The sequence below is a fragment of the Bombina bombina genome, chromosome 2 (genome assembly GCF_027579735.1).
Source record: "Bombina bombina isolate aBomBom1 chromosome 2, aBomBom1.pri, whole genome shotgun sequence".
NCBI lineage: Eukaryota > Metazoa > Chordata > Amphibia > Anura > Bombinatoridae > Bombina > Bombina bombina.
In genome coordinates this window covers 927,268,140-927,292,865 of record NC_069500.1, presented here as the reverse complement: position 1 = coordinate 927,292,865, position 24,726 = coordinate 927,268,140, and the positions used below count along the sequence as shown (strand labels likewise).

Genomic DNA, 24,726 nt, shown 5'->3' with positions numbered 1-24,726 from the left:
TCTTCATCTCTTTTCTGTTTCAGAGTAAATAGTACATACCAGCACTATTTTAAAATAACAAACTCTTGATTGAAGAATAAAAACTACATTTAAACACCAAAAAACTCTAAGCCATCTCCGTGGAGATGTTGCCTGTACAACGGCAAAGAGAATGACTGGGGAAGGCGGAGCCTAGGAGGGATCATGTGACCAGCTTTGCTGGGCTCTTTGCCATTTCCTGTTGGGGAAGAGAATATCCCACAAGTAAGGATGACGCCGTGGACCGGACACACCTATGTTGGAGAAAAAGATATATGCGTCTGAACCTCCATGATACAGATAGGGCATCTATCAGTTCCGCTTGAGGGTCCCTCGACCTGTACCTGGGTAGCTTGGTATTGAGGCGGGATGCCATGAAATCTATCTCCGGCGTCCCCCACTCGCTGCATATATCTGCAAACACCTCGGGGTGAAGAGACCATTCCCCCTGGGTGAAAGGATTGCCTGCTGAGGAAGTCCGCTTCCCAGTTGTCCACACCCGGAATGTGGATTGCCGACAGTGTACATTTGTGAGTCTCCGCCCACTCTAGTATCTGAGATACTTCTCTCATCGCCAAGGAACTTCATTCCCCCTTAATGGTTGATATAGGCAACCAAGGTTATATTGTCTGATTGGTATCTGATAAACTGGGACAAACCCAGAAGGGGCCAAGCCTTCAAGGCATTGAAGATTGCCCGGAGTTCAAAAATATTGATCAGAAGGGAGGACTCCTGAGTCCACAGACCTTGTGCCTTCTTGGCACTTCAAACGGCTCCCCAGCTGGAAAGGCTTGCGTCCGTAGTCACAATCTCCCAGGACGGTCTCAAAAAGCACGTGCCTTGGGACAGATGATCTGGACAGAGCCACCAGGAGAGCGAGTCTCTCGACAAGCTGTCCAGCACAATCTGTTGAGAAAGATCTGAATGGTCACTGTTCAATTGTCTCAACATGCATAATTGTAAGAGTCTGAGATTGAATATGGGAAAAGGAATGATGTCCATGCAGGACATCATGACTCCGATTACCTCCATACACTGAGCCACTGAGTGTCTTGAGGAGGCCTGGAGAGCAAGACATGCATAAGTTAGCTTGCAATGTCTCTGATCTGTGAGAAATATTCTCATGGATATGGAGTCTATTATAGTTCCCAGGAAATTCACCCTTTTATTTGGAGTACGAGAACTTTTTTCCAAGTTTATCTTCCATCCATGTGATCGAAGAAGATTGAGAAGGGACTCCGAATGTTCTTCCGCTAGACCAGAGCTTTCCAAACTTTTTATGTTGGTGACACACTTTTTAGACCTACATCATTTCGCGACATAGTAATTCAGTTGTACTAACAAACAGGATGTTAAACTAACTTGTTTTAAGAGATAAGGACAAATACATATATTATATAACAAAATGTATTTACAAGTAACAGTATGTATGTGAAAGAATTAAAAAAAAAAAAAGTTTAATAACACCAATAGCTACTTAATATTTTAATGGGATGTATGAGGTTAATGGGATGAACACAGTTTCTGAATTTTGGTGGAATATTAGAAAAAGACACTCGAATTTCATCATCAAGCATTTTTAAGATTCCACTTCCTATCCATATATCAATAGCAGGAGCAGCAATGCACTACTGGGAGCTAGCTGCAAAAGAAACAACAGTTCAGCTCAGCGTTTAAGCTGCCGCCCACAGAGCTCTGCGAGTCCGAATGACTATTGCCCAGGCTGCAAACACACTGCTGTCCCACTCACTGACTACACATGTCACAAGCCGATTGAGGAGACTACACGTGCAGTCAGGAGTCAATGTGCCACCAATGGGAGTAGTTTCAGTTCCCGCTGTGCTGTGCCAATAGGTTAAGGTGATCTGTAACCCACTAGGTATCAATCACGTGATATGCGTAGCGTGCAGGCGGAAAGTCGGGAACCAAAACATTTTTTAAAAAACATTTTAAATTTTAAAAAAAAAATGGTGCTGAAGCAGGGACACACCTACACACTGCCGCCGACACATTAATGTGTCACGACACACAGTATGGAAAGCACTGCGCTAGACAAAAAGATGGTGCCTGTACCAAGATATTGTCCAGGTAAGGTGCTACTGAAATACCTTGTGTTCTGGCAATGGCTAGAAGAGCCCCCAGAACCTTTGTAAATATCCTTGGAGCAGTAGCTAGGCCAAACTGAAGAGCTATGAACTGGAAGTGCTGGTCCAGAAAAGCAAACCTCTGGAACGGAAAATATTCCCTGTGAACCGGGACGTGAAGGCAAGCATCCTTCAGGTCTATTTTGGTCATAAACTGTGCTTCCTGAATCAGAGGAAGGATTGACCGTATTGTCTCCATCTTGAATGCAGGAACACTCAAACTTGTTGCAACGAAAAGTTCCCTCCTTCTTTAGAACCACAAAAAGGTTTGAATAAAACCCCAAACCTCTTTCTGCTGTAGGTACCGGGACAATTACTCCTAGTGAGGAGAGATCCCGTACGCAACCTAAGAAGGCAGCTCTCTTTTCTTGTCTTGTTGAATGACTAGAGAGTAGGAATCTGCCCCTAGGCAGATGAGACTTGAATCCTATCCTGTATCCTTGAGATACAACCTCCAGGACCCAAGGATCCTGTACATCCTGGAACCAAACGTCTGAAAAAAGAGACAGTCTGCCCCCTACTCGATCCGATCCCGGATCGGGGGCCGCCCCTTCATGCCAATTTGTTCTCGGCGGGCTTCTTAGTCTGTTTGGACTTATTCCAGGAGTGAGCCAGCTTCCAAGTATTCTTGGGCTGCTCGGACTTGGAAGAGGACTGCTGTTGTTGCGACTTGTCAGGACGAAAGGAACGAAAATTAGACAGTTGCCGTCCCTTAGGCCTATTCTTCTTATCCTGCAGTAGGAAGGCACCTTTCCCTCCGGTAACCGTAAAGATAATGGAGTCCAGCCCTGGACCAAATAAAAACTTCTCCTTGAAGGGAAGAGAAAGGAGTCTGGATTTAGAAGTCATATCCGCAGACCAAGACTTCAACCAGAGAGCCCGGCGGGCTAGAACCGCGAAGCCAGCAGCCTTTGCATTTATGCGAATAATCTGCATATTCGCGTCACAGATGAAGGAGTTAGCAATTCTCAGTGCCTTAATTCTCTCATGAACGTCCTCGAGGGGAATCTCCACCTCAATGAGCTCCGACAGAGTGTCGCACCAGTAGGTATCTGCTCCAGTTGCTGCCGGTTGAAATAAAGACCCCGTATGTTGAAACATCTTCCTCAGTAAAGTTTCGATTTTTTTTATCCATAGGCTCTCTAAAAGAAGAACTATCCTCCAGAGGGATAGTAGTATGCTTAGCCAGCGTGGAGATAGCGCCATCCACCTTCGGGATGGAACCCCACAAATCTAATTGAGAGTCAGGGACCGGGAATAATTTTTTAAAAGTAGACAAGGGGGAAAAAGAAGTTCCTACTCTTTCCCATTCGTTACTAATAATGTTCGCCATCTTAACTGGCACAGGAAAAGTCAGAGGGACCTTCCTATCTTCGTAAACCCTGTCTTATTTAGGGATCTTAGGCTCCTCAGGGAGTGTAGCCTCTGGAACCTCTAGAGTAGACAGAACCTCCTTTAATTAAAAAAAACACAGATGCTCAATTTTAAATCTAAAGGAGGGTTCCTCCGCTGAAGGAGGTTTAGTAACTGAAGTCTCCGACTCAGAAAGTTCACCCTCTGAAGCTACAGAGGTTAACTTATCCTCAGATAGTTGGGAAATAGCAGCTAAATTTGACAAATATTTATATGACTCTAGGTCAGGAGAACTATGTTTAACCTTTCTTTTGCGTTTGTTAGAGCGAGGTAAGGCACTTAAGGCCGCAGACACAGCCAAATTACAACTGTGCGGTAAAGTCAGCTGGTAAAAGGCCCCCTCCAGATGGAGGATTAGTTGAGCTGCGGGGAACTGCATGTGGAGCGGGTAATGTAGAAAGGGTAGTAATTTCTCGGGACCCAAATTTCTGAAAAATAGACGGCTCAGAAGGGCTAATCTCGCTATGAGTATTAGCAGGCTTGTCTCCCTTCTTATACTTTAGAACAGTGTTTAGGCAAATGGAACAAAATTGAGCAGGCGGGCAAACCACAGCCTCCTCACAATGTAAACACGACAGAGGAACCTTCTAATGTTGTATTAGAGTCCTCCATAGCTTTGTATATAACCACAGAAGGACAAGCAAAATGAAAAGCTTTTATTTAAAAAACGGAACCTTAATACTCCCAATTGGTGCGGCACTCACCACCTCATAGACCCAGACAGCTAACAGTGAAAACGCTCTCCTCAGGAGTGATGTCTGCAGCAGGATCTTAGGTCATGTGGTGTGTAAGACAGGAATTCCCCTGCTATGAAAAAGGGCGCCAAGGTATTATGAGCTGTGCAACACTTCAAAAACGAAAGTGAAACCTGTTTGTTCCAAGCCAAAAATCACAGTCTATGAGCCTAAAAAAACTCTCACATTAAACAGATATAAATCCCCAAACTGTTCAAATAATCTCCCTGAAGGAGATATTAACCCTTGATCCTATCGAGGTATAAAAGGAGCCACACTGTGACCCTGTATAGCGTGTTAAATTGTATATAAAAAAAAAACGATCTTACCCTCCAGGATCGATGCTGTGGAACAGACACAGCCTCTCAAGTGTGACAGTCTTGCAGCAGCGGTTCTGACATGGACTTGAGTGTGTAGCAGTGAAACTCGTCAATACTGATTGCTCAGGAGCTGTTAGCGACAGTCTGGATGGGTTCACAGAAAAACTTTCCCTGCATCTCCAGACTCTAACTTTCATCAATATTCTCACTGAGAGGTTGAAATGATTACTTAAAACTCCAGTCCTTTCTTGAAGGAACATTACAGGACTATTCAAATCTTCTGCCACTTCTCTTCCACCTCCTATAGTGATGAAAGGCAAAGAATGACTGGGGGATAGGGGAAGATATTTAAGCCTTTGGCGGGGGTGTCTTTGCCTCCTCCTGGTGGCCAGGTATTGTATTTCCCTCCCAACAGTAAGGAATTAAGTTGTGGACTCTCCCTGACTTATAGAAGGAAACAAAGTATAAAACGGTCTCCAAGCAGGAAGTGCAAGTTGTATACTGCACTTTGGATGATTGGTTAATGGAAACAACTCCCACAGCTGCATTTGTGTATAGAGAGAACAAGCATATAAACAGATTAAAAAAATTAAAAGCTAATAATAATAATAATAATTAAAAATATATAAATAAATTAAATTGGGGGGGGGGGGGGCAGAGCTAGTGCCAAAAGTGAGCAGACGTGCTTATGCAGAGCTCCGTCTAAAGTGTAGCCTAAATGTGATTTATTCTACAGTTTGATTAAGTTTACCCACTGGCATTGGGGATTTCACAACCTCACAACATTCATCGTCACCTGGCCTAAAGACTTGAAGGCCCACAATTCAGCATTTCCGGCTATCAGCCGAAGTGGACCATACCGCTCATCTGACTGGCGTCTTGGAATGATCCCCTCTGGCGCATCTCAGGCGAGGTGGCTAAGCGGCTTAAACTAACGGCACTCTGATAGCAAGGAGCAGTGAAGCAAAGGTAACTGCCCACTTCATATGGCCAAGCACCGCCAAATGCGATACGGCCTGCTTACACCACCACTAACACTGACTACAGTCTGGGGACAGCCCACGCCGTAACCGAGTGGCCTAATGCTAAGACCTCCAAGGTGGCTTGCGAGAGAGGGACTGATCACAAACCATTTTTGCGGCCTAACTAAATAACCATGCCGCATCTGATTAGATCAGCAGGGGCCAAATAGTAGTACACCACTAATAGCACAAGTGACAATCCCAGACACACTTACAATAGACCACGTGGACATTTCAGGCTGGGCCTCAGGCCATCTTCACCACGCAGCTGATTGCGTTGCAAGTTTCAATATACAAAGCACAGATATAGAGAGAACATTGTTTCTGCATGGTCGTGCCATTAACACAATACAATAGACCTCAGAGTGGTCAAGCTGGAACTGCACTATAATTTGGAAGACAGTCCCAAGGCTCCAATTAACATAAAATACATTACTGTGCTAGGCCCATGATATAATGCTTTATTGAACCAAAGATCTACCTACTTAATGCACTAGATATATATTAAACCTAACTAGCCCAGTTTTACTCTCAGCAACTAGTGCCCCCCTCATCCTTTCCCGTCCTAGGAGTTAGGACGGGTCATATCCAATACTCCTTTTTCCGTCTCTGTCCAGTGGTGACAACATTCCCTGGGGGGGAGGCGCAACCAATATACGGTCTCACATCACTAAAAATTCCTTACCTGCTCCAAGTTTCTATACATTTGCTGACTCAATACAATGTAAGCATGACCATTGCCTAAACTAACTGGGCCACATTTCCCCAGGGGACTTGCATATCATCTTGGGGATTACACCTTACCAGGGAACACAGTGACGCTACCATGACACAGGGGGGTAAAAGGAAACAACACCCAGCTACACTACCCAGGAAGTCTTTGGCGGATCACTTTAAAATGAATGTGGCAACAGACAGTAGCTCCTCTCACATAGAATTAAATCCATAGTTGGAAACCCTGAATACAACTATGTCTACTTCTCCAAAATCATAGAAATGGAAAGAAGAGCGCTGTGTGCACGGATACAATTTAATATATATATATAGTATCAAAACACAAAAATTATGCAACAATGTTAAAAGTTGAATATTAAAAATCAGGACGTCTCCTGTAAAAAAAATATAATATATCGGTACAAAACTTAAAGGATTACTTTCTGTTATAATTTTTAAGCTAAACAACTAAAATATTAAAGTTAATAAACATTAATTTAAACCTACTGACCTATATTTTCTCCAAAATGAAGTTTCATAACGTTCTAAAAGTTATATCTTTTATTCGCCGATGATGTCACGTTATCCTGCCCACTATTTTCAGCACTGCATGTTCAAAATACTTAAACCAATAACTTTGTGTTTAAAGCGCCATTTTGAAACCTAGGTATTGTAAACGGATTGGTACAGAGCAAAAGGATACCCACGGAGTGCGTTTGGAAAACAATTAAATTTGCAGACAAGATTTCTGATATACGGTAGAGATATGTTAATGAAATGCTATTGATAAAAAGCGTATTGGGGTAGTTAGTTAGTAACAGGCATAGCAGCAGTGACTTGACAATATCCTGCTAATGTCCAGCATATGTAGAGGGCTATTCACATATATAATATTATTGGCTGCTGTGTACAGACCAAAAGAAAAGCGCTATTAAGCGCATAGAGATAAAAGTGAATGTTCCGATAGATGTACTAGCACTTCAAATGAGGCAAATTGTAGGAAACCACCTTAATACAAGAGGCTAAACGCTGTATAGCGTATATATGAAAAAGTCAATTTCCCAATGTAATGCATTTGTAACTTCAAATATCAGCCAATGTTGGCAAAGTACCTTTATTTTCTTGTCGGATATGCGTAATTGTCTTACTTATTAACCGGACCGCTCGTGGCGAAATACAAGTCTTGATAAAGCCCAGTTTAGGACGAAACGCGTAGACATTTATCTTTTATCAGGATCCCCGTTTTCACCTTTGGTCGACCAGACTAACCAAGTCTGCATCACATCACTATCTACACTGTAGCGCTACAGTATATTCTTCATCTGGATTGACAGAAGTCATGTGATACACATGCTGCGAACAGGAGTCAGGTGATACTCACGCAGCATACAGACGCCTTGGATTGCCAACGCGGACGGAGCCACCGAGAGGGACCACAGTGCAAACAAACGCCACAACCTATCTGGCTAGATGCCGATAGAAGCGTGGAGAGGTATCGTTAATAAGACAATTACGTATATCTGACAAGAAAATAAAGGTACTTTGCCAACATTGGCTGATATTTGAAGTTTCTAAAAAAATACAAGATAACCTGCGCCAAGATAAAACTGATACACAAACTCCAAAGGGAAAGGTCTCTCAACTACCCTAAAGGTTATACGTAAGAAAAAAGAAAATACCCAGGAGCGCTAACACAAAGCTAAAGTGTAACTGTATTGGATAATATATCAAAAACAAGACCGCATAAGACGCTAAAATATAATAAAATTTATAACAAAGAGAATGGAAGCTGACAACTAGCGTACAGCAATGGAATATGATATGTTTTTTTAAAAAAAATATATAATTTATTAATATCAGGTGGAGAAAACTGAAAAAATTTTAACTGCGGACAAACGCAGAAGATTAACCACAGATGTCTATTAGAATAGTACAAATTTAATCAATAACCTCAACAATAAAAAACTACCAAACTATTAAAATAAATGTAAGATCACAAAAAAGAAACACTATTAAGGTCGACGTTAAGAAAAATCAAAAAGAACACAATTCATAAAAATCAATTCATACAAAATATTTCATTAAAAGCAATTTCATAGAAGACACCGCTTCATAAGCTTAGCGGTGCAAACAGAGTGAAAAAGGTTGACAAATTAATAGCAAGCAAATGAATATGTATAGAAAAAAACAAACAAACAGATAATGGATAATAATGCTGATAACAGATACGCAGGGACAAGCGTTTCAAAGTCAGTTTGAGTCCAGTGTCCGTAAACAGAAGCGTAATCCTCAGCACTGTGTGTGAATAGTAGTATTCGTTGAAATTTCTAAGTTGTATGTAGGTTCCTCCTAGTAGAAGAGAGAATCCTCTTAGTGCAATAATACAAGCCGTATGAAATAACGAACAATCTGTACTCACAGTATTAAACTGCTTCGGTCTGCATAGCGGTTCTGCACATTAGAAAACAGCTGATGTTCCGTATATGTCCGTCCGTGAATGCAAGATTTAGACTGAATGTCCAAATAAACAAGGTGCAAGAAACACCTTGCTAATAAGTCTCTAAGAGTGCAGAAAAGTACCACAAATTAAAAGAAGCAAGTGTCTCTATTGCGCTAGCTAACTGAATACACAATGCTCAATCCGGCTGATATACAACCAGCCAAAAAAAGTCAGAGGTGCCGTAGCTAAATCCAGTAGCAGCCAAACTTCGAGAACACTATGCTTAGTACTAAAACAGGTGTGCTCCGTTAAGGAGACCACATGAGCAACGCGTTTCAAAATAATATTTTTCAAGCTCTTGCATTAAGGTGGTTTCCTACAATTTGCCTCATTTGAAGTGCTAGTACATCTATCTGAACATTCACTTTGATCTCTATGTGCTTAATAGTGCTTTTCTTTTGGTCTGTACACAGCAGCCAATAATATTATATATGTGAATAGCCCTCTACATATGCTGGACATTAGCACAATATTGTCAAGTCACTGCTGCTATATATTAACTTGTTTTTATTAAGTATTGTACCAATATATTATAATTTTTTTACAGGAGACCCCCTGATATTTAATATTCCACTTTTAACATTGTTGCATATTTTTTGTGTTTTGATACTATATATATTAAATAGTATCCATGCACACAGCGCTCCTCTTTCTTTTCTATGGTTCCTTTTTTGTTAAAATTTGAGGGATTTAACTGAGGTAGCAGGATACTCTCTTCAGGGCTCATTTCTATCACTTGTTTAACTTCTCCAAAATCTCCTACCACAATGGAAGGTACAACAGCTTCAGAAATAGTCGACACTCTAACTGAACGGATAAACACCTTGGAAGAGGCCCTTACTAAAGTTATAAGGGGATCAGTCGCTGAACTGAGGAGGGATATCGGGGCCATTAGTGAATGTACAGAAGCCCTAGAGCATAAACAGGAAGACTTAGCCATTGAACAGGCCAACTTTGTCGCTCACTCACAGAATTTGGTTGATCATGTAGATACAATAGAGGCAAAGGTTGCTGACCTGGAGGACCGCTCCAGGCAGAACAAACTTAGATTCAGAGGAATACCGCAGGAAGTGGCAAACAGTGATCTGGAAGACTTTATCTTGGAATATTGCAAGCATTTGAAACCACCTACAAGCCCATCTGAATCTCTGATCGACAGAGCACATAAAATGCCTAGAGGAAGAAATGTTCTGGCTGATAAGCCACGAGATACTATTGTACGCTTCCAATACTTTACTTATAAGGAGCAGATACTTAGGGCAGCCTTCAATACTACTTCTCTCCCGGCAGGAGTGAGACATATACAGATATTCCCAGATCTCTCCCAATACACAATGAAGAAGAGGGTATCATTACGAGAAGTCACAACCATCCTAAGGCGCCAAGGAATAAATTATCGTTGGGGATACCCGACTAAACTGCTTGTCCACAAAGATGGGTCTCTTATCGCACTGTACACCCCGTCCAAAGGAAAAGAATTACTTAAATTGCTGGTTCTCCGACTCTACGGGATCATCTGATCCTACATCAATAATGGCCTCCAAGTCCCAAGACTCACAACTACCTGGCCTATCGCGACTCAGCCCTACAGCAAGAGAATGGGATCCTCTACCTCAGAGACCTCATCCTGCAAATATTGCACGTCAGAAACAAGACCGAGATTCTAACTCGGATGAGGTGGGCTAGGGCCTGCTGTAACACTTGAAGCTTACAGAATGAACTGTCCTGGGAGTCAACGGACGTCTTACAGTAACATGTATTAGAGAACATTTATTTGATCCTTGATTTATCCCCAAGAGACAAATGTATTCTTACAGTGATGCATATTAGTTAATACTCGTTTTATGTTATATTTACAAAGTTACATGTTATTTTCATAGAATTATAGTTATTCTAATAGTAATACGATGGACCACTTGTCAATTTAATGTACATACTACCAAAATGCCTCCAGATGATGGTATCACTTTGTCTCATGAAGGTGTGGTCAATTAGCAATTACGGTATTTGTCGCTCTTTGAGGCTGGGAGAATATTATTACTCAGTGGCTGGTCATTATTAAATACTATGTCACAGGAATATGTATTTTCAGTATACTATTTGTTAGTATTGTTACTTTTCCAACTTAGAAAGAGTGACCTGACACCTACGGTTTCACTTAAAGGGACACTGAACCCAAATTTTTTCTTTCGTGATTCAGATAGAGCATAAAATGTTAAGCAACTTTCTAATTTACTCCTATTATCAACTTTTCTTCATTCTATCCTAAAGAAATATTGTATCCTTATTTTCTTTTACCGACTGATTTATTTATCAATACCTTTCTATTCTGGTGTTCTTACGAGTAATACAGCAATTATTTGATTAAAAAGTGTATATATACTAACTATTCAGGGTATCTACCTGCATTTGTCCTCAGGATCCCCTACTGCTGAAAACCTTCTCCCCCTTCCCTTTCTACCTCCCTTTTTTTTTGGTTTTCTTTTTGTCCTTTTTCCTAATACAGCTACAATGGCGTACATTCCGCATATTACTAAAATCATATTTACGTTTAGACTACTGGACTTTAAATGAAGTCAGAGGTGCAAAGATGTCATCCTGGTCAGACCACGATGCAGTTTCAATAATCCTACCTGGGACTGTGACACTCCAATATCTCTTGTCAGAGCCTCTCTTTCTCAACTCTTTGCAGGAGGCGGCCTTCGACTTTTTCCAAAATAACCCAATAGGGGATACTTCACATCAGATTAGGTGGGCAGCTTTTAAATCCTACATTAGGGGGTTTGTATTAGCAGAATGGCCAAGGTAGACAAGAAAGAGGAGCACCACTTGGTAAACTTATGTGTGATCTTAGACAGGCAGATAGATAGATAGACAGAATAAAGCTAATCCCACGCTAACCTTATCGAAAGAAGTATTGCAGCTTAAGGAGCTTATCAAAACTAGAGAGATACAGAGAGTTCAGGAGGCGGCAACATGATTCAATCAACTAATGTACACCAAAATAATAAGGCAGACACAATTCTTGCCAGAAAGCTGAGGCAAAGAACAACTTTGGCGAGAATCCCATCCCTTACATATGACAATCAAATGGCGCATTTGCCCGCGGATATTGTTAAACTATTTGCTCTATACTATGCAAAACTGTATGATATGACAGGAAATGAAAGACCTAATGCAGCATCCCCGCAGGAGATATCAGAATTCCTGAGGGAATTAAATTGACCTAAATTACCAGAAGCTGACAGCGAGGTTTTGACACAATCATTCTGCTTAAGAGAAATTTAAGATGTTTTGAAACAAATACAAAACAATAAGGCCCCTGGGCCTGATGGCTTTACATACACGTTCTATAAGAAGCTATGGTTACTAGTTGCCCCTGCATTGAGGGATTTTTTTAATGAAATAATGGAGACAGCTGATGTTCTGAAAGAATTCCTGGAGGCCTCTATAATACCAATTCCAAAATCAGGGAAAACTCCGGCAGAATGTGGTAACTTTCGGCCCATTTCTCTTATAAATTTAGATATTACGTTTTATTCAAAACTGATAGCAAATAGAATAGTTCTTCTACTGCCCCCTGTAATCCACTATGACCAGATCGGGTTCACGGCAGGCCACCAATGCCCGGATAATACTAGAAGACTGATTTCGGTCTTTACAGAAGCCCAGAGGAAGGGGCTCCCCATGCTGGATGCTGAGAAGGCCTTCGACAGAGTAAGATGGGAGTACTTATGGGAGGTCCTTCGGGCGTTTGGGTTCCCAGACCCCTTCATTTTAGTGATTACAGCCTTATATTCTGCCCCATATGCTCGAGTGAGGGGGCTGGGATTTTGCTCCCCAGAATTTCCAATTTGTAATTGGACAAGGCAGGGGTGCCCCCTTTCGCCTCCTCTTTTTGCATTGATAATGGAGCCTTTTGCCCAAGCAATTAGACAGTCCTGCACCATTACGGGTGTTCCTCGGGTAGCACCACCTGAGAAACTAGATTTGTTTGCAGACAATGTAACCTTCCTGCCAACTAGTCAGTTAACCTCCATGCCAGCAGTCTTCCATTTAATAGACCACTTTGGCAGGATGAGTTACTATAAAATTAAATATAATAAGACTGAAGCATACCCTATCAATATAGAGCAATCTATTTTAGCAGAACTACAATCTCTCTACCCATTCACTTGGTCTCTACACCAGCTTAAACACTTAGGGATTTTCTTAAGCGCCGAGATTGATTGTATAGTTCGTAGTAATTATGACGCCCTCTTGGCAGAATTCAAAACATTGTTGGAGAAATTGGATTTTAAAGAGCTTTCATGGTTAGGCAGAGTGCATTTTCATGAACTAAAGATGAATTGGTGGTCAGTAATTTATACTTTACTACCTAAATGTTTACTGGAGTAGTACCTGAGCTATTTATGAATGTTTTAAAGCTGAATGTAAATAATGATTTATGTTATGTTTCAATATTTAGTATCTACTATTAATAAATATTTACATTTGCCTTAAAACATAGTGAGTTACTATCAGGTGTTTTATCAGGCTTGTCCAACATGCAGCCCAGGAGCCAAACCCTGCCTCAACCAAGACTGCAGACCCCAGTCTGTACCAAGGAGTAGAGTGGCTTTAGTTGTAGCCCCCCCCTTTTTTATGGTGGTCTTCAGCACTGATGCTCATCCCTGATTAGTTGTCTTATACGACAATCAATGAGATAAAGATGTTGCTGAGGAATGCATCTGGTCTGAGATCTGACGTGTGCATGTAGTTGGCATTAAAGGAGTTGCATATGATGTCTGAGGTGGACATGTAGCTGGTTTTGAAGGAGTTGCAGGGGAATGATATATATATATATAAATATAAACACAGTCCATTAAACAGAGTCACCCTCCAATGGGACAACTGCCTGGGTGCAAAAATGATGATAAATAGAAAACACAAATGATGAACTCTCAGGTCTTTGTGTCAACACAAAACTTCAATTTAATTAAACGTTTTCGGGGACAGCCTCCCCTTCATCAGCATACCAAACAGTGATAACATCACACCTTAAATACAGAAAATGAACAAAAAACTATTTACACACCTGTGATTGCATTCAGTGTCAGTGACCATAATGTGTATGAACCGCACGCTATACGTGTCAGTAATGCCACCAGAAGTGAACCGGATATAGATTTTAGTACCACATTGTCCGGTATATATTATTAGTGATATTAGGCTTGTCTCATTCTCAGTTAGACTTATGTGTTAGTGTAGCATTTTTGTGTGCAACATAATAAAGAATAGGGGATCTGTGCATGAAATTTAGTTCTCTCGTATCATTAAATTATCTGTGATACTACCTCTTATCCTTAGGTGCCACCCTAATTGTCTTCCGATCCGGAACAGTGCAGTTTATGACGTATCACGTCATTTCCGGTATCAGAACTATTCTAGGCTCAGCCTATAATGCAAGTAATTGTGATAACCTAATGTGACACACCGTTGTTGAGAATGCACATTAGCATAGCTCTGCACATGGATGTTGTAGACAATATCCACTCTTGCCCGTTATCGGGTTGTCAGTTACATTACCCACTGGTATATACACTCTGTTTATGACGTGCTACATCATTTCCGGTCTCTCATGGAGGCTATATCCTGCTGCATATAGTTAACCTCATCAGTTCCGAGGTGCTGACACATGTTTACTTATAATGTGCTTAGAAAGATGGATATATGCATGTCTCAGTAGCTCTCTCCCTTCAGATAACAGATGTAGGTGACCAATGTCAAATTTCACCTCTAAATTCAAAGTGTATCAAGAATATTCAAATATCCCAACATCCGCTCACACCTGTTGAATTAACCCAAGTGTCAAGTGCTGTCCTAGCAGCGCAATACATGCCCACTACACAAACAAAAAGTAAATAAAGTATATATATATGTATAACAAACTACATGGTAGCTAAGTGGTAGACTGGACTATCTAACTCATATACCTAAGTAAGTAGATGCGGAATCTGTTGGCGCTTTACAAATAACCGATAATAATAATAATAAAGTACTATATAGGGGTCGCTAGAGAGCAATGTGATGTATACTATGTCTGAATTATACAGCACACCTATATCCATTCCATATATTCATGATCTCTAACCCCTATATTGTGGTGATACATTATACACATCATATATATCATAGGAGTCCCAGGATATCTCAAAGAAACATAGGCTAGGATGCAGCGGGCCTTAACAGACCCCCATAACATGCCCCACATTGTTGTGGTAGGGCTAGGAATGTGGTCCAACTTCGATATCAACCGTGGTATTAGGAGTAGTCCTTACAGTTCTTTAACTTCAGGTAACCATTCCTTATAAGAACCATTCCTTATGAAAACCATTGACGGAGGGTACCCTACCCTTATGCTCAACCATGATGTAAAAAGGTTAATGGAGCAAGTAAATATAACTGGTGACCGGGTGGTACCCGTGTCACATCCACAGCCCGCACAGACCCCTACCGGGGCCTGTCCCTGCATGTGAAAAAGAGATCTGTGAGATAGGACCTCCCCATCCACATGGCGTGGCCCCCATCTCCATCTCAACGTGACATTATAGGTCCCACACCTGCACCCCTGGTATGTGGCTCCTACCTAAATCAAGGATTTGAAATCGGGTGGTGAGTTCAGACCCCCAGGGTGTACAGTTCCCAATCAATACATCCATTCTGCTTCACGGATCAGAAGGGCTTTGTTTCTATCTCCCCCCCTGTCCAATTTAGGGATGTGATCAATTAGGATGTATCTGATCGATGAAACCTGGTGTTTCATTCCAGCACAGTGCCGTGCAACAGGCTGGTCCGATTCTCCTTTGTCGAACGCCATACGCATGGCTCTCCGATGATTCGCCATTCGTTCACGTAGAGTCCCACTCGTCTTTCCCACATAGCACAATGAACACGGACAGAGTAGTAAATACACTACATGTGTAGTTGTGCATGTGATTGAGTGTCCAATAGTGAAAATCAGATTAGAATGCGGATGATGGAATGTTTTGGAAGCTATTAGGCCATTGCATGTTGTACAGCCTAGACACCTATAGGACACCTTGATGTTGATCCTTGCCTGTGTCATGTAGCATCGTTGAGGGTCCGTCTTTACTAGCATGTCTCTCAAATTAATGCCTCTACTGTAAGCCACCATCGGTGTCGTATCCCGTGCAAATGCCAATTTTGGATCAGAGGCAATAAGTGGCCAGTGTTTACATAAGATTTTCCCTGTCTCCATCATGTCTGGTGTGTCACATTAGGTTATCACAATTACTTACATGATAGGCTGAGCATAGAATAGTTCCGATACCGGAAATGACGTGATACGTCATAAACTGCACTGTTCTGGATCAGAAGACAATTAGGGTGGCACCTAAGGATAAGAGGTAGTATCATGGATAATTTAATGATACAAGAGAACTAAATTTCATGCACAGATCCCCTATTCTTTATTATGTTGCACGCAAAAATGCTACACTAACACATAAGTCTCACTGAGAATGAGACAAGCCTAATATCACTAATAATATATACCGGACAATGTGGTACTAAAATTTATATCCGGTTCACTTGCCACTACTTCCGGTGGCATTACTGACACGCATAGCGTGCGGTTCATACATATTATGGTCACTGAGATTGAATGCAATCACAGGTGTGTAAATTGTTTTTTGTTCATTTTCTGTATTTAAGGTGTGATGTTATCACTGTTTGGTATGCTGATGAAGGGGAGGCTGTCCCCGAAAACGTTTCATTAAATTGAAGTTTTGTGTTGACACAAAGACCTGAGAGTGCATCATTTGTATATATATATATATACTGGATCCACTATCTAAACACTAGGGAACCATACGGCCTGAACAGAGATATAGATCTGGCAGCCTTTTTATAACTAACCCCAGTACATACACCAAAAAAAACATACTTAACAACAATAGAGAGCGATAGTATGCACATTAAATACACATCAGTACTATCTTACCCTCCCTTTTGTACTAATTGTCTCATTATATTCTATACATTTTTTTACCAACTGGATCTACTATATTTATTACATTCCACACATTATCAAAATTAACCCCTCATATTTTATGATACACATTTAATCCCTATTGTTATATCATGTATATATAAATGCACCTTTCAGGTTTTTTTTGGGGTTTTTTTTCCAGAAAAAATTTTTTTTCAATAAAAATTTTTCAAATGTTTTATTGCATTTAAAATCATAATCATTACACATACTATATATAAGCAATCTAATCAAGTGAGCACTCTTCAGTCAAAAAACTGACAAAATTGAGCTTTTGAAAAAAATTTTTTATTAAAATAACCAAGTTTTAAATGAATACAATTTAAATGAACAAATATGGAGCAACTTCCGGTCTGCTAAGATAAATAGCAGGCTAGGATGGGAGTGGATTCTAACTCTGATGAAGTGGGCATAGGACCCACGAAACGCGTAAGCTCGCGAGAACACAGTGACGTCACTTCCGGTTCTCACCAAGGATCCACTTCCGGTTTCGCCGAAACCGCTAACGGCTGTACAGACCCTTTGAGCTCTATCCACTATACACCAACGATCGGACCATTGTTTGGAGATAAGTTTTATTAATATTAAGGCGCTCCATAGATTGTTTTATCATATATTTAAAACACTCTGTTTTAAACCAAATCAATTACTCGATCATTTTACAAATAACGTAGTGCGCACTACTTATAGCACAAATAGTCAGTATTTTTAACATTTTAGTGACTACTATACTATCAATTGTCAATTTATAATATACCTGCAATTTTATTTTTATTTTTATCTTTACATCCCATGAATTTTATTTCATCCTTTTTTTTTTATCCATATATGAATTTTTATATATAATTTTTTTTTTTTTCCTCATTACTCTGTCAATACCATTGTTCTGGCATCTGTCTGTTACATACTTTCAACGAGTTAGTTTCAGACACTACTGCCAGACCTAGAGCAAACAGCTTATAACTCTGTTTTTGTATGTTTTATGGTCCATTAGTGTGAACCTTTTCCTTTTCTTCTTTTTTTGTGTTTTTAACTAAGCATACTAATAAAACATTGTTTTTAGCAATAGGACTCAGCACAATAGTACTGCTTTCAAAAAAATGACTGCAGTCAGTGTGTAACTGAGCCCAACATACCTAAAACAAGTTTTAAATTTTCCTAAATTCTCCTAAATTTTCCCATTTTTAACACAACAAACAAAATAAAACATTTTGTTGAGGTTAAATAAACCTACAATATATCATTCTTTTATACTAAAACCATCTTTGGGACCTTTAGCGCTAGTTCCATAATCCTTCTATTTTTATTCTTTACCTTACTTGTTAGTGGTTACAAGTACACATATATAGAACTTAGCTGCTCTAAGGAATACCGTATAACACCCACCAGGGTTTATAGATAGCGCTTATAACTGATCCTTTACTTCAATATATATATATATATATATATATATATATATATATATATATATATATATATATATATATATATATATATATATATATATATATATATATATATATATAATATCCCAAGTTTAAAGCTTCAACAATAATACGTTCTATGGTATAGGTCCTGCTTTAGTATAAAAAAATAAATAAAAAGGCTGTTTTAATTAAAAGGTACATAAAAAAAAAATTGTAATATAAAATATATAATTATGAGAAAAATGCAGTATACTTTCAATATGTAATATGACCTATTTTCCTATAATTGATAACTGAAAATTGTGGGTATTACAGTTCTCAGAATGGGAGGGAATTGCTACATATCTGTTCTTGGCCTCTACTTAGGTAAAAACATAAGATACTGCAAAACAGAGGTTTATTTAGACTAACAACACAACTGTGGCTAGCCTGGTCTACTACCATGACGAGTCCAGATTTGCACCTCCATATAAGAAAAGAGGCGGTGGTGGGGGAACTGGCCATTAAAAAAACAAACCAATTACCCCTGTCCCTTTAAAATTGTATGTGCTATCTGAATCACGAAAGACAAATTTTGAGTTTCATGTCCCTTTAACCTATTCCAAACGTTTTCACATTCTGCTGATATATTAATCTATTGCAATCATGTAATTACACAGTGTTTTATATCCCCTTAAGATACATTTTGTAACAAACTATTATGTAATATTGGATGTGAAAAAGTCAATAGGCACAGGCATTTTGTTTTCGTTCTGTATCATCACACACACATAGACTCATAAAGCCAAGTATCAATACTTACTCTCCCTTAACTTCTCCTGTAACATAAGCCAATCTCCACATGTGACCCTGCAGTTGCTTTAGAGCTGTAGTCTTCCTGTCTAATGACATCTGCCAGTGAACATTATCTACCACAGCTTGAATCATTTTCTCTAAGTCAGCTTTATCTTCTGAGAGACAAGGAATTGGCACATTTCCATTCAGGTGGATGTCCTTCTCTGCCTTAGGATAATAAAAAACAAAAAATTAAAGATGCAGGATAAAACATAGAAAAACAAATAAGAATTATTATTATCATCAGTTATTTGTAGAGCACCAACAGGTTCTGCGGCAAATTCCCTAGTTCTAGCATCTATGATTAAGGGGTTAGCCGAAAAGCATTAGTTGGTTTCTCCTGAACATCATGTCTCACATAATGCCTAATAAAGTATTGGCTTTTCAGGGGTGCCGACTTTTCTTTGTTTTCATTCCCTAGTTCTCATATGCCAATGGCCTAGTTTCCATTGCTGTTTTAACCTGTGTAAACTGCTGGAAACAACACGTGTCTCCATTAAAGTCTATGGAGATGTTTTATGTTACCACCAAGGGGCATAAAAGTGCAAAAAGGAAATGCTGTAATGAGTTAAAGCATTTTATTTTTATGCTATTGCTTATTATTATCAGTTATTTGTACAGCGCCAACAGATCCTGCAGTCCTATAAACATAGGTATCATATGTAAAGGTAGCCTTTATGGTAGAGGGCCCTGCTGTAGTAAATCAGCTCTCATCTACAAAACAGCTGGGCTCATGGGCTTACATGGTAAGGAAGTTCAGGGGATGAATGTGTTTAACTATGTGTTTAACCCCTGCATAGTTAAAATCAGCTCCAGAGAAGCAATGCACTACAGAGAGCTAGCTTAAGACATTTGGAGAGACAATTAGAAGAGGTGTGTGTGTAGCCATCAATCACCAGCTAGCTCCTAGTGGTACAATACTGCTCCTGAGCCTACCTAGACATGCATTTCAACAAAGGTTACAAAGAGAACAAAGTACATTTGATAACAGAAGCAAATTGAAAAGTTTCTTAAAGGGAAATGAAACTCAAAATATTTATTTTGTGAATCAGGTAGGGAATACAAATTTAAAACAACATTCAAATTTACTTCCATTATTTAATTTGCTTCATTCTTCAGACATCCTTTGTTGAAGAAATAGCACTGCATATGGAGGAGCCAATAACACAAGGCATCTATGTGCAGCCATCTATCAGCAGCTACTGAGCCTATTTAGGTATGCTTTTAACAAAGGATATCATAAGAATGAAGCCAATTAGAAGATAGACGTAAATTGGAAAATTGCTTTCTAAATCATGAAACAAAAAAAAAAATGTGGGTTTCATGTCCCTTTAAAATGATATGCTCTTTCTAAATTGTGAAAGTTTAATTTCGACTTTCATGTGCCTCTGCAGGTTTAATCAACTTTTCAGTTTATTTATATAATCAAATTTGCTTTGTTCTCTTTGTATTCTTTGTTAAAGTGAATGTCAACTTTCAAGAATGAGTGCCCGTTTTTTAAAAATCCTATTAAAAACAGAGGCACGTTCATTCATGAACGTTTACATTTCACCGGTTTTGTTAAAATACTTACCTTTTCTTATTGAAGGCGGAGAAGCGATTCCCTCTCCTGCCGCTCATCTCTTCTTACGTCAGCAATGACAAATACGACATCCTCCAATCACGGCTTCCCCCCCCAGAGGAATCATTGCCTTAAGCAACTCCATGATTGGAGGAAGCCGGATTTGTCATTGCTGACGTATGAAGTGATGAGCGGCAGGAGGAGAAATTGCTTCTCCGGCTTTAAGAAGAAAAGGTAAGTATTTTACCAAACGGGTGAAATGTAAACTTTAATGAATGAAAGTGCGCCTGTTTTTAATAGTATTTTTAAAAACCGGGCACTCATTCTTGAAAGTTGACTTTCACTTTAAGGAACAACAATGCGCTCCTGGGAGCTTGCTAAACACACTGGGTGAGACAATGACAAGAGACATATATGGGCAGCCATCAAATCACTAGTTATCTCCCAGTATGCATTGCTGCTCCAGAGCCTAACTAGGTTTGGAAAAAAAAAAAAAAAAAAAAAAAAAAAAAAGATACCAAAAGAATGAAGTAGATTTCATAACAGAAGTCAATTGGAAAGTTTAAAAAGGGACAGTCTGCTCCAAATTTTTTATTGTTTAAAAAGATAATCCTTTTATTACCGATTTCCCAGTTTTGCAAAACCAACATAGTTATAATAATACACTTTTAACCTCTGTGATTACCTTGTATCTAAGCCTCATCTGACAGCCCCTTATTACATGGCTATTTATTTATTTATTTATTTATTTATTATCTATTGACTTGCATTTAAGACAATTAGTGCTGTGTCGTGCACAACTTCACTGGAAAGAGCACAATGTTATATATAAGGTCAACATGAACTAGCAGTCTTCTGTTGTGAAAAGCAAATAAAAAAGCATCTGATTAAGAGGCCGTCTATAGTGGCTTAGAAACAGGCAGAAATTTAGAGGTTTAAATGTTATAAAGTATATTAATATAACAATGTTGATTGTGCAAAGCTGGGGAATGGGTAGTAAAGGTGTTATCTATCTTTTTAAACAATAACAATTTTAGTGTAGACTGTCCCTTAAAAATTTCATGCTCTATCTGAAACATGAAAGTTTAGTTTTGACTTTACTGTCCCTTTAATAAATTATAACATGAGCAGTTTGTGATCTTTCACCCTCAACCCACGTTATGTGTGCCAACCTCTCAGCTAGCACACCCTGGTGGAGAGTCACTATTAGGGATGGACGAATGTTTTGCAACATTAAAAAATTTAAATGAATTTTAACGTTTGTTAGTTTCAAATTTCGAATGTTTGCACAACATTCTAACATTTGTTTTATGTAATAATATTTCTAATGCTTCCTTTAAATGTAATACTCAAATTTTGCAATATTCGAAATAGAAACATTTGAATTGATATATTTGTATCTATTATGTATCAATTTACTAAATTCGCTACCACATGAACTATGGAACTTCTGAATAGTAGGGCTGCAACTAACGATTATTTTCATAATCGATTAATCGTCCGATTATTTTTTCGATTAATCGACTAATCGGATAAAAAGAGAATCAATAATAGTTTTCTATGTTTTAAATAAAATCCACATAATGAGTGTTACAAATATAAACTTCAGACGAAAACTTTACATTAAACACAACTGTTTCTTCAATTTTTAAGCAGCAGAACACAGTTTTAAAATTATACAAAACCAAACCACAAACTGTTTGAAAAGAGGTAGAACTAGAAAGAGTTAGACTATCACTGTTAATAACATTCTGTTATTCACTCTTTCAGAAACTTTGCATTGAAATACAAAAATCTCAACATGTCCACATGCTTCTGGCTAAGGCTGGTTCTCTGTTTGCAGCTATATTTCCTGCAGCAGAGAAAAGGCTGTTGAGGTGTATAAGTAGGGTTTTGCCAATTTCACCAAAGTGGGATATTTATCTTTGTTAGCTCTTCACCAATGCTAAGTGTTTTCTACCTTGGCAAGGGGCCTCTCAATAAAGTAACCCTTGACTTCATTCTAACATAAAAATATCTTGAATATCTATATGCAATGGTAAATAACCAGCTATAAGGTTAGGGGAAATATCTAGTCCGCTCTAAAAATAACAAATATATACTTATAAAGGTTGAATCTCGTACATATTATCACAATTTATTAAAAATATAAAAAAACAATAAAAAACAAAATCAAAAGCGCTAAGGACTGTATATCAATAACAGGACAAAGCCTTACACATTTATTTATACAGTACACATAATCAGCAATAGCAAGCAATACGCTAATAATTGTGCAAACAGATAATAGTGCATATCAATTTAAATAACTCCCATCAAACTAGGGGCAAGGTGTAAACAACAAGCTCAGCACTATATCATGAAAAGCATAGTCCCAAATCACCAGATTTAATATAAACAATCCAAATGATGACTATTATATCTGGGTTGCACATAAGCCAGGGGTAGTTCTAAACTTATACTGTCCTGAAAAAGTGAAAAGTAGACGCCCTTTAAGCTAAGGACATAACCATAAAACACAATACCATATGCAGGAGTTCATTGGAGTGAAGCAGCTGGTGTTGTGCACAGACCAACTAATTGCAAACCAACTAATCGATTATGAGATTCGTTGACAACTATTTTCATAATCGATTATTATCGATTATGCCGATTAGTTGTTGCAGCTCTACTGAATAGTATTTGCTAAATCGAATGTTACAATCGAAATTTTCGAATGTGGATATTGGATTTCATTATGAACATTCGAAAACAAAAGTAACATTCAATTACCGAATTTTAATGGATTTTCATTCTTGTCAACATTGGATTGTCCAAAACGAATGTCCACAGGACTATTCGTTCTACCAAACGTATTACACTTTCAGCACATCCGCCCATCCCTAGTCACTATGTGATTACAATCATATTGCTGTTATTTTTAGACTCTCAGTACATACTGGTAAAGGTTTAGAATCCATTAAAAATGCTAGTTTTTTTAATTTAGGCTTCCAGAATTAGAGTTTTTTTTTTTTTTTGACAACCATGAGTCATCTATAAACAGCCAAATGAAAGAATCAAGCACATATTAAGTATGATTACAAAAGTAGTATAGAAATAGAACCTATGGAGACAACACCACATTTTAAAGGGTAAGGGGGTATATCAGTATCATGCTATACATAAACACATTTGAACATAAGTAGGGGTTTCATATGGGGTCTGTGCCCCTAGGCTTAACCAGTAAGCTATATGAACGGGGGGGGGGAGGCAGAACTAATAATGGCCACAATGAGAATGACCAATATAGTTAAAACCAAGTTGGGTTATGGCAAAATAATGCTAAAATATCAGCTATTATACTGCTCTAGAGCAGTTCTAAAAATAGAAGGTTGAAATATGTAAGTAAACATGGGTAGGCTATCCCGGCCGCAGACAGCCCACCCCCTTCTGTGCAAGATAATAGTACAACCTATAGGTACAATGTAATAACAATGGGTCACTATAGATGAGTTTAGGTATATATATATATATATATATATATATATATATATATATATGCTACACATCAAAATAAACCTCAGCAACCCTCAAATATCTAAAACATAATATCTATCATTCAGTGCTCACATTTAGCTAGGTACAATAACAAACAACAACAACTTGGTGAGACATAGGCTATAAAGTCTAGTGCTAACTACCATATACTAAGTAGTATTAAAAATTTAGAACCACTAGGAAATAATTTGCAGCTAAAGTATAACCGGAGCATCAAGCTTGTATTCTCCACTGGGAATATTACTATTAATCTAACAGTTAAAGTGTCATTTTGCATAAGTTCAGTTAATAACAATAATCACTTAAACGCATAAAATGTAGGAAAGTGGGTACATAACTATGGAAAAAGCAGAATTACGATTCCTGTCTTTGGAGATATGTTGTTATAAGAATATCTATCCGATCCCAGCCATGCACTTATTCAAGCTAAACTTCAACTGTATTATACT

The 24,726-nt window shown here is 38.7% G+C and overlaps 1 protein-coding gene across 1 annotated transcript in view; it reads right to left on the bottom strand.

Annotated features, from left to right (window-relative positions):
- ENOPH1 (enolase-phosphatase 1) overlaps window positions 1-24,726 on the bottom strand; it is a 150,070-nt gene that overhangs the window by 92,674 nt on the left and 32,670 nt on the right. The window contains exon 3 of the mRNA XM_053703356.1: window positions 19,148-19,347. Within this exon, the coding sequence (XP_053559331.1) occupies window positions 19,148-19,347 (200 nt within the window). The remainder of the gene's footprint in view (window positions 1-19,147; window positions 19,348-24,726) is intronic.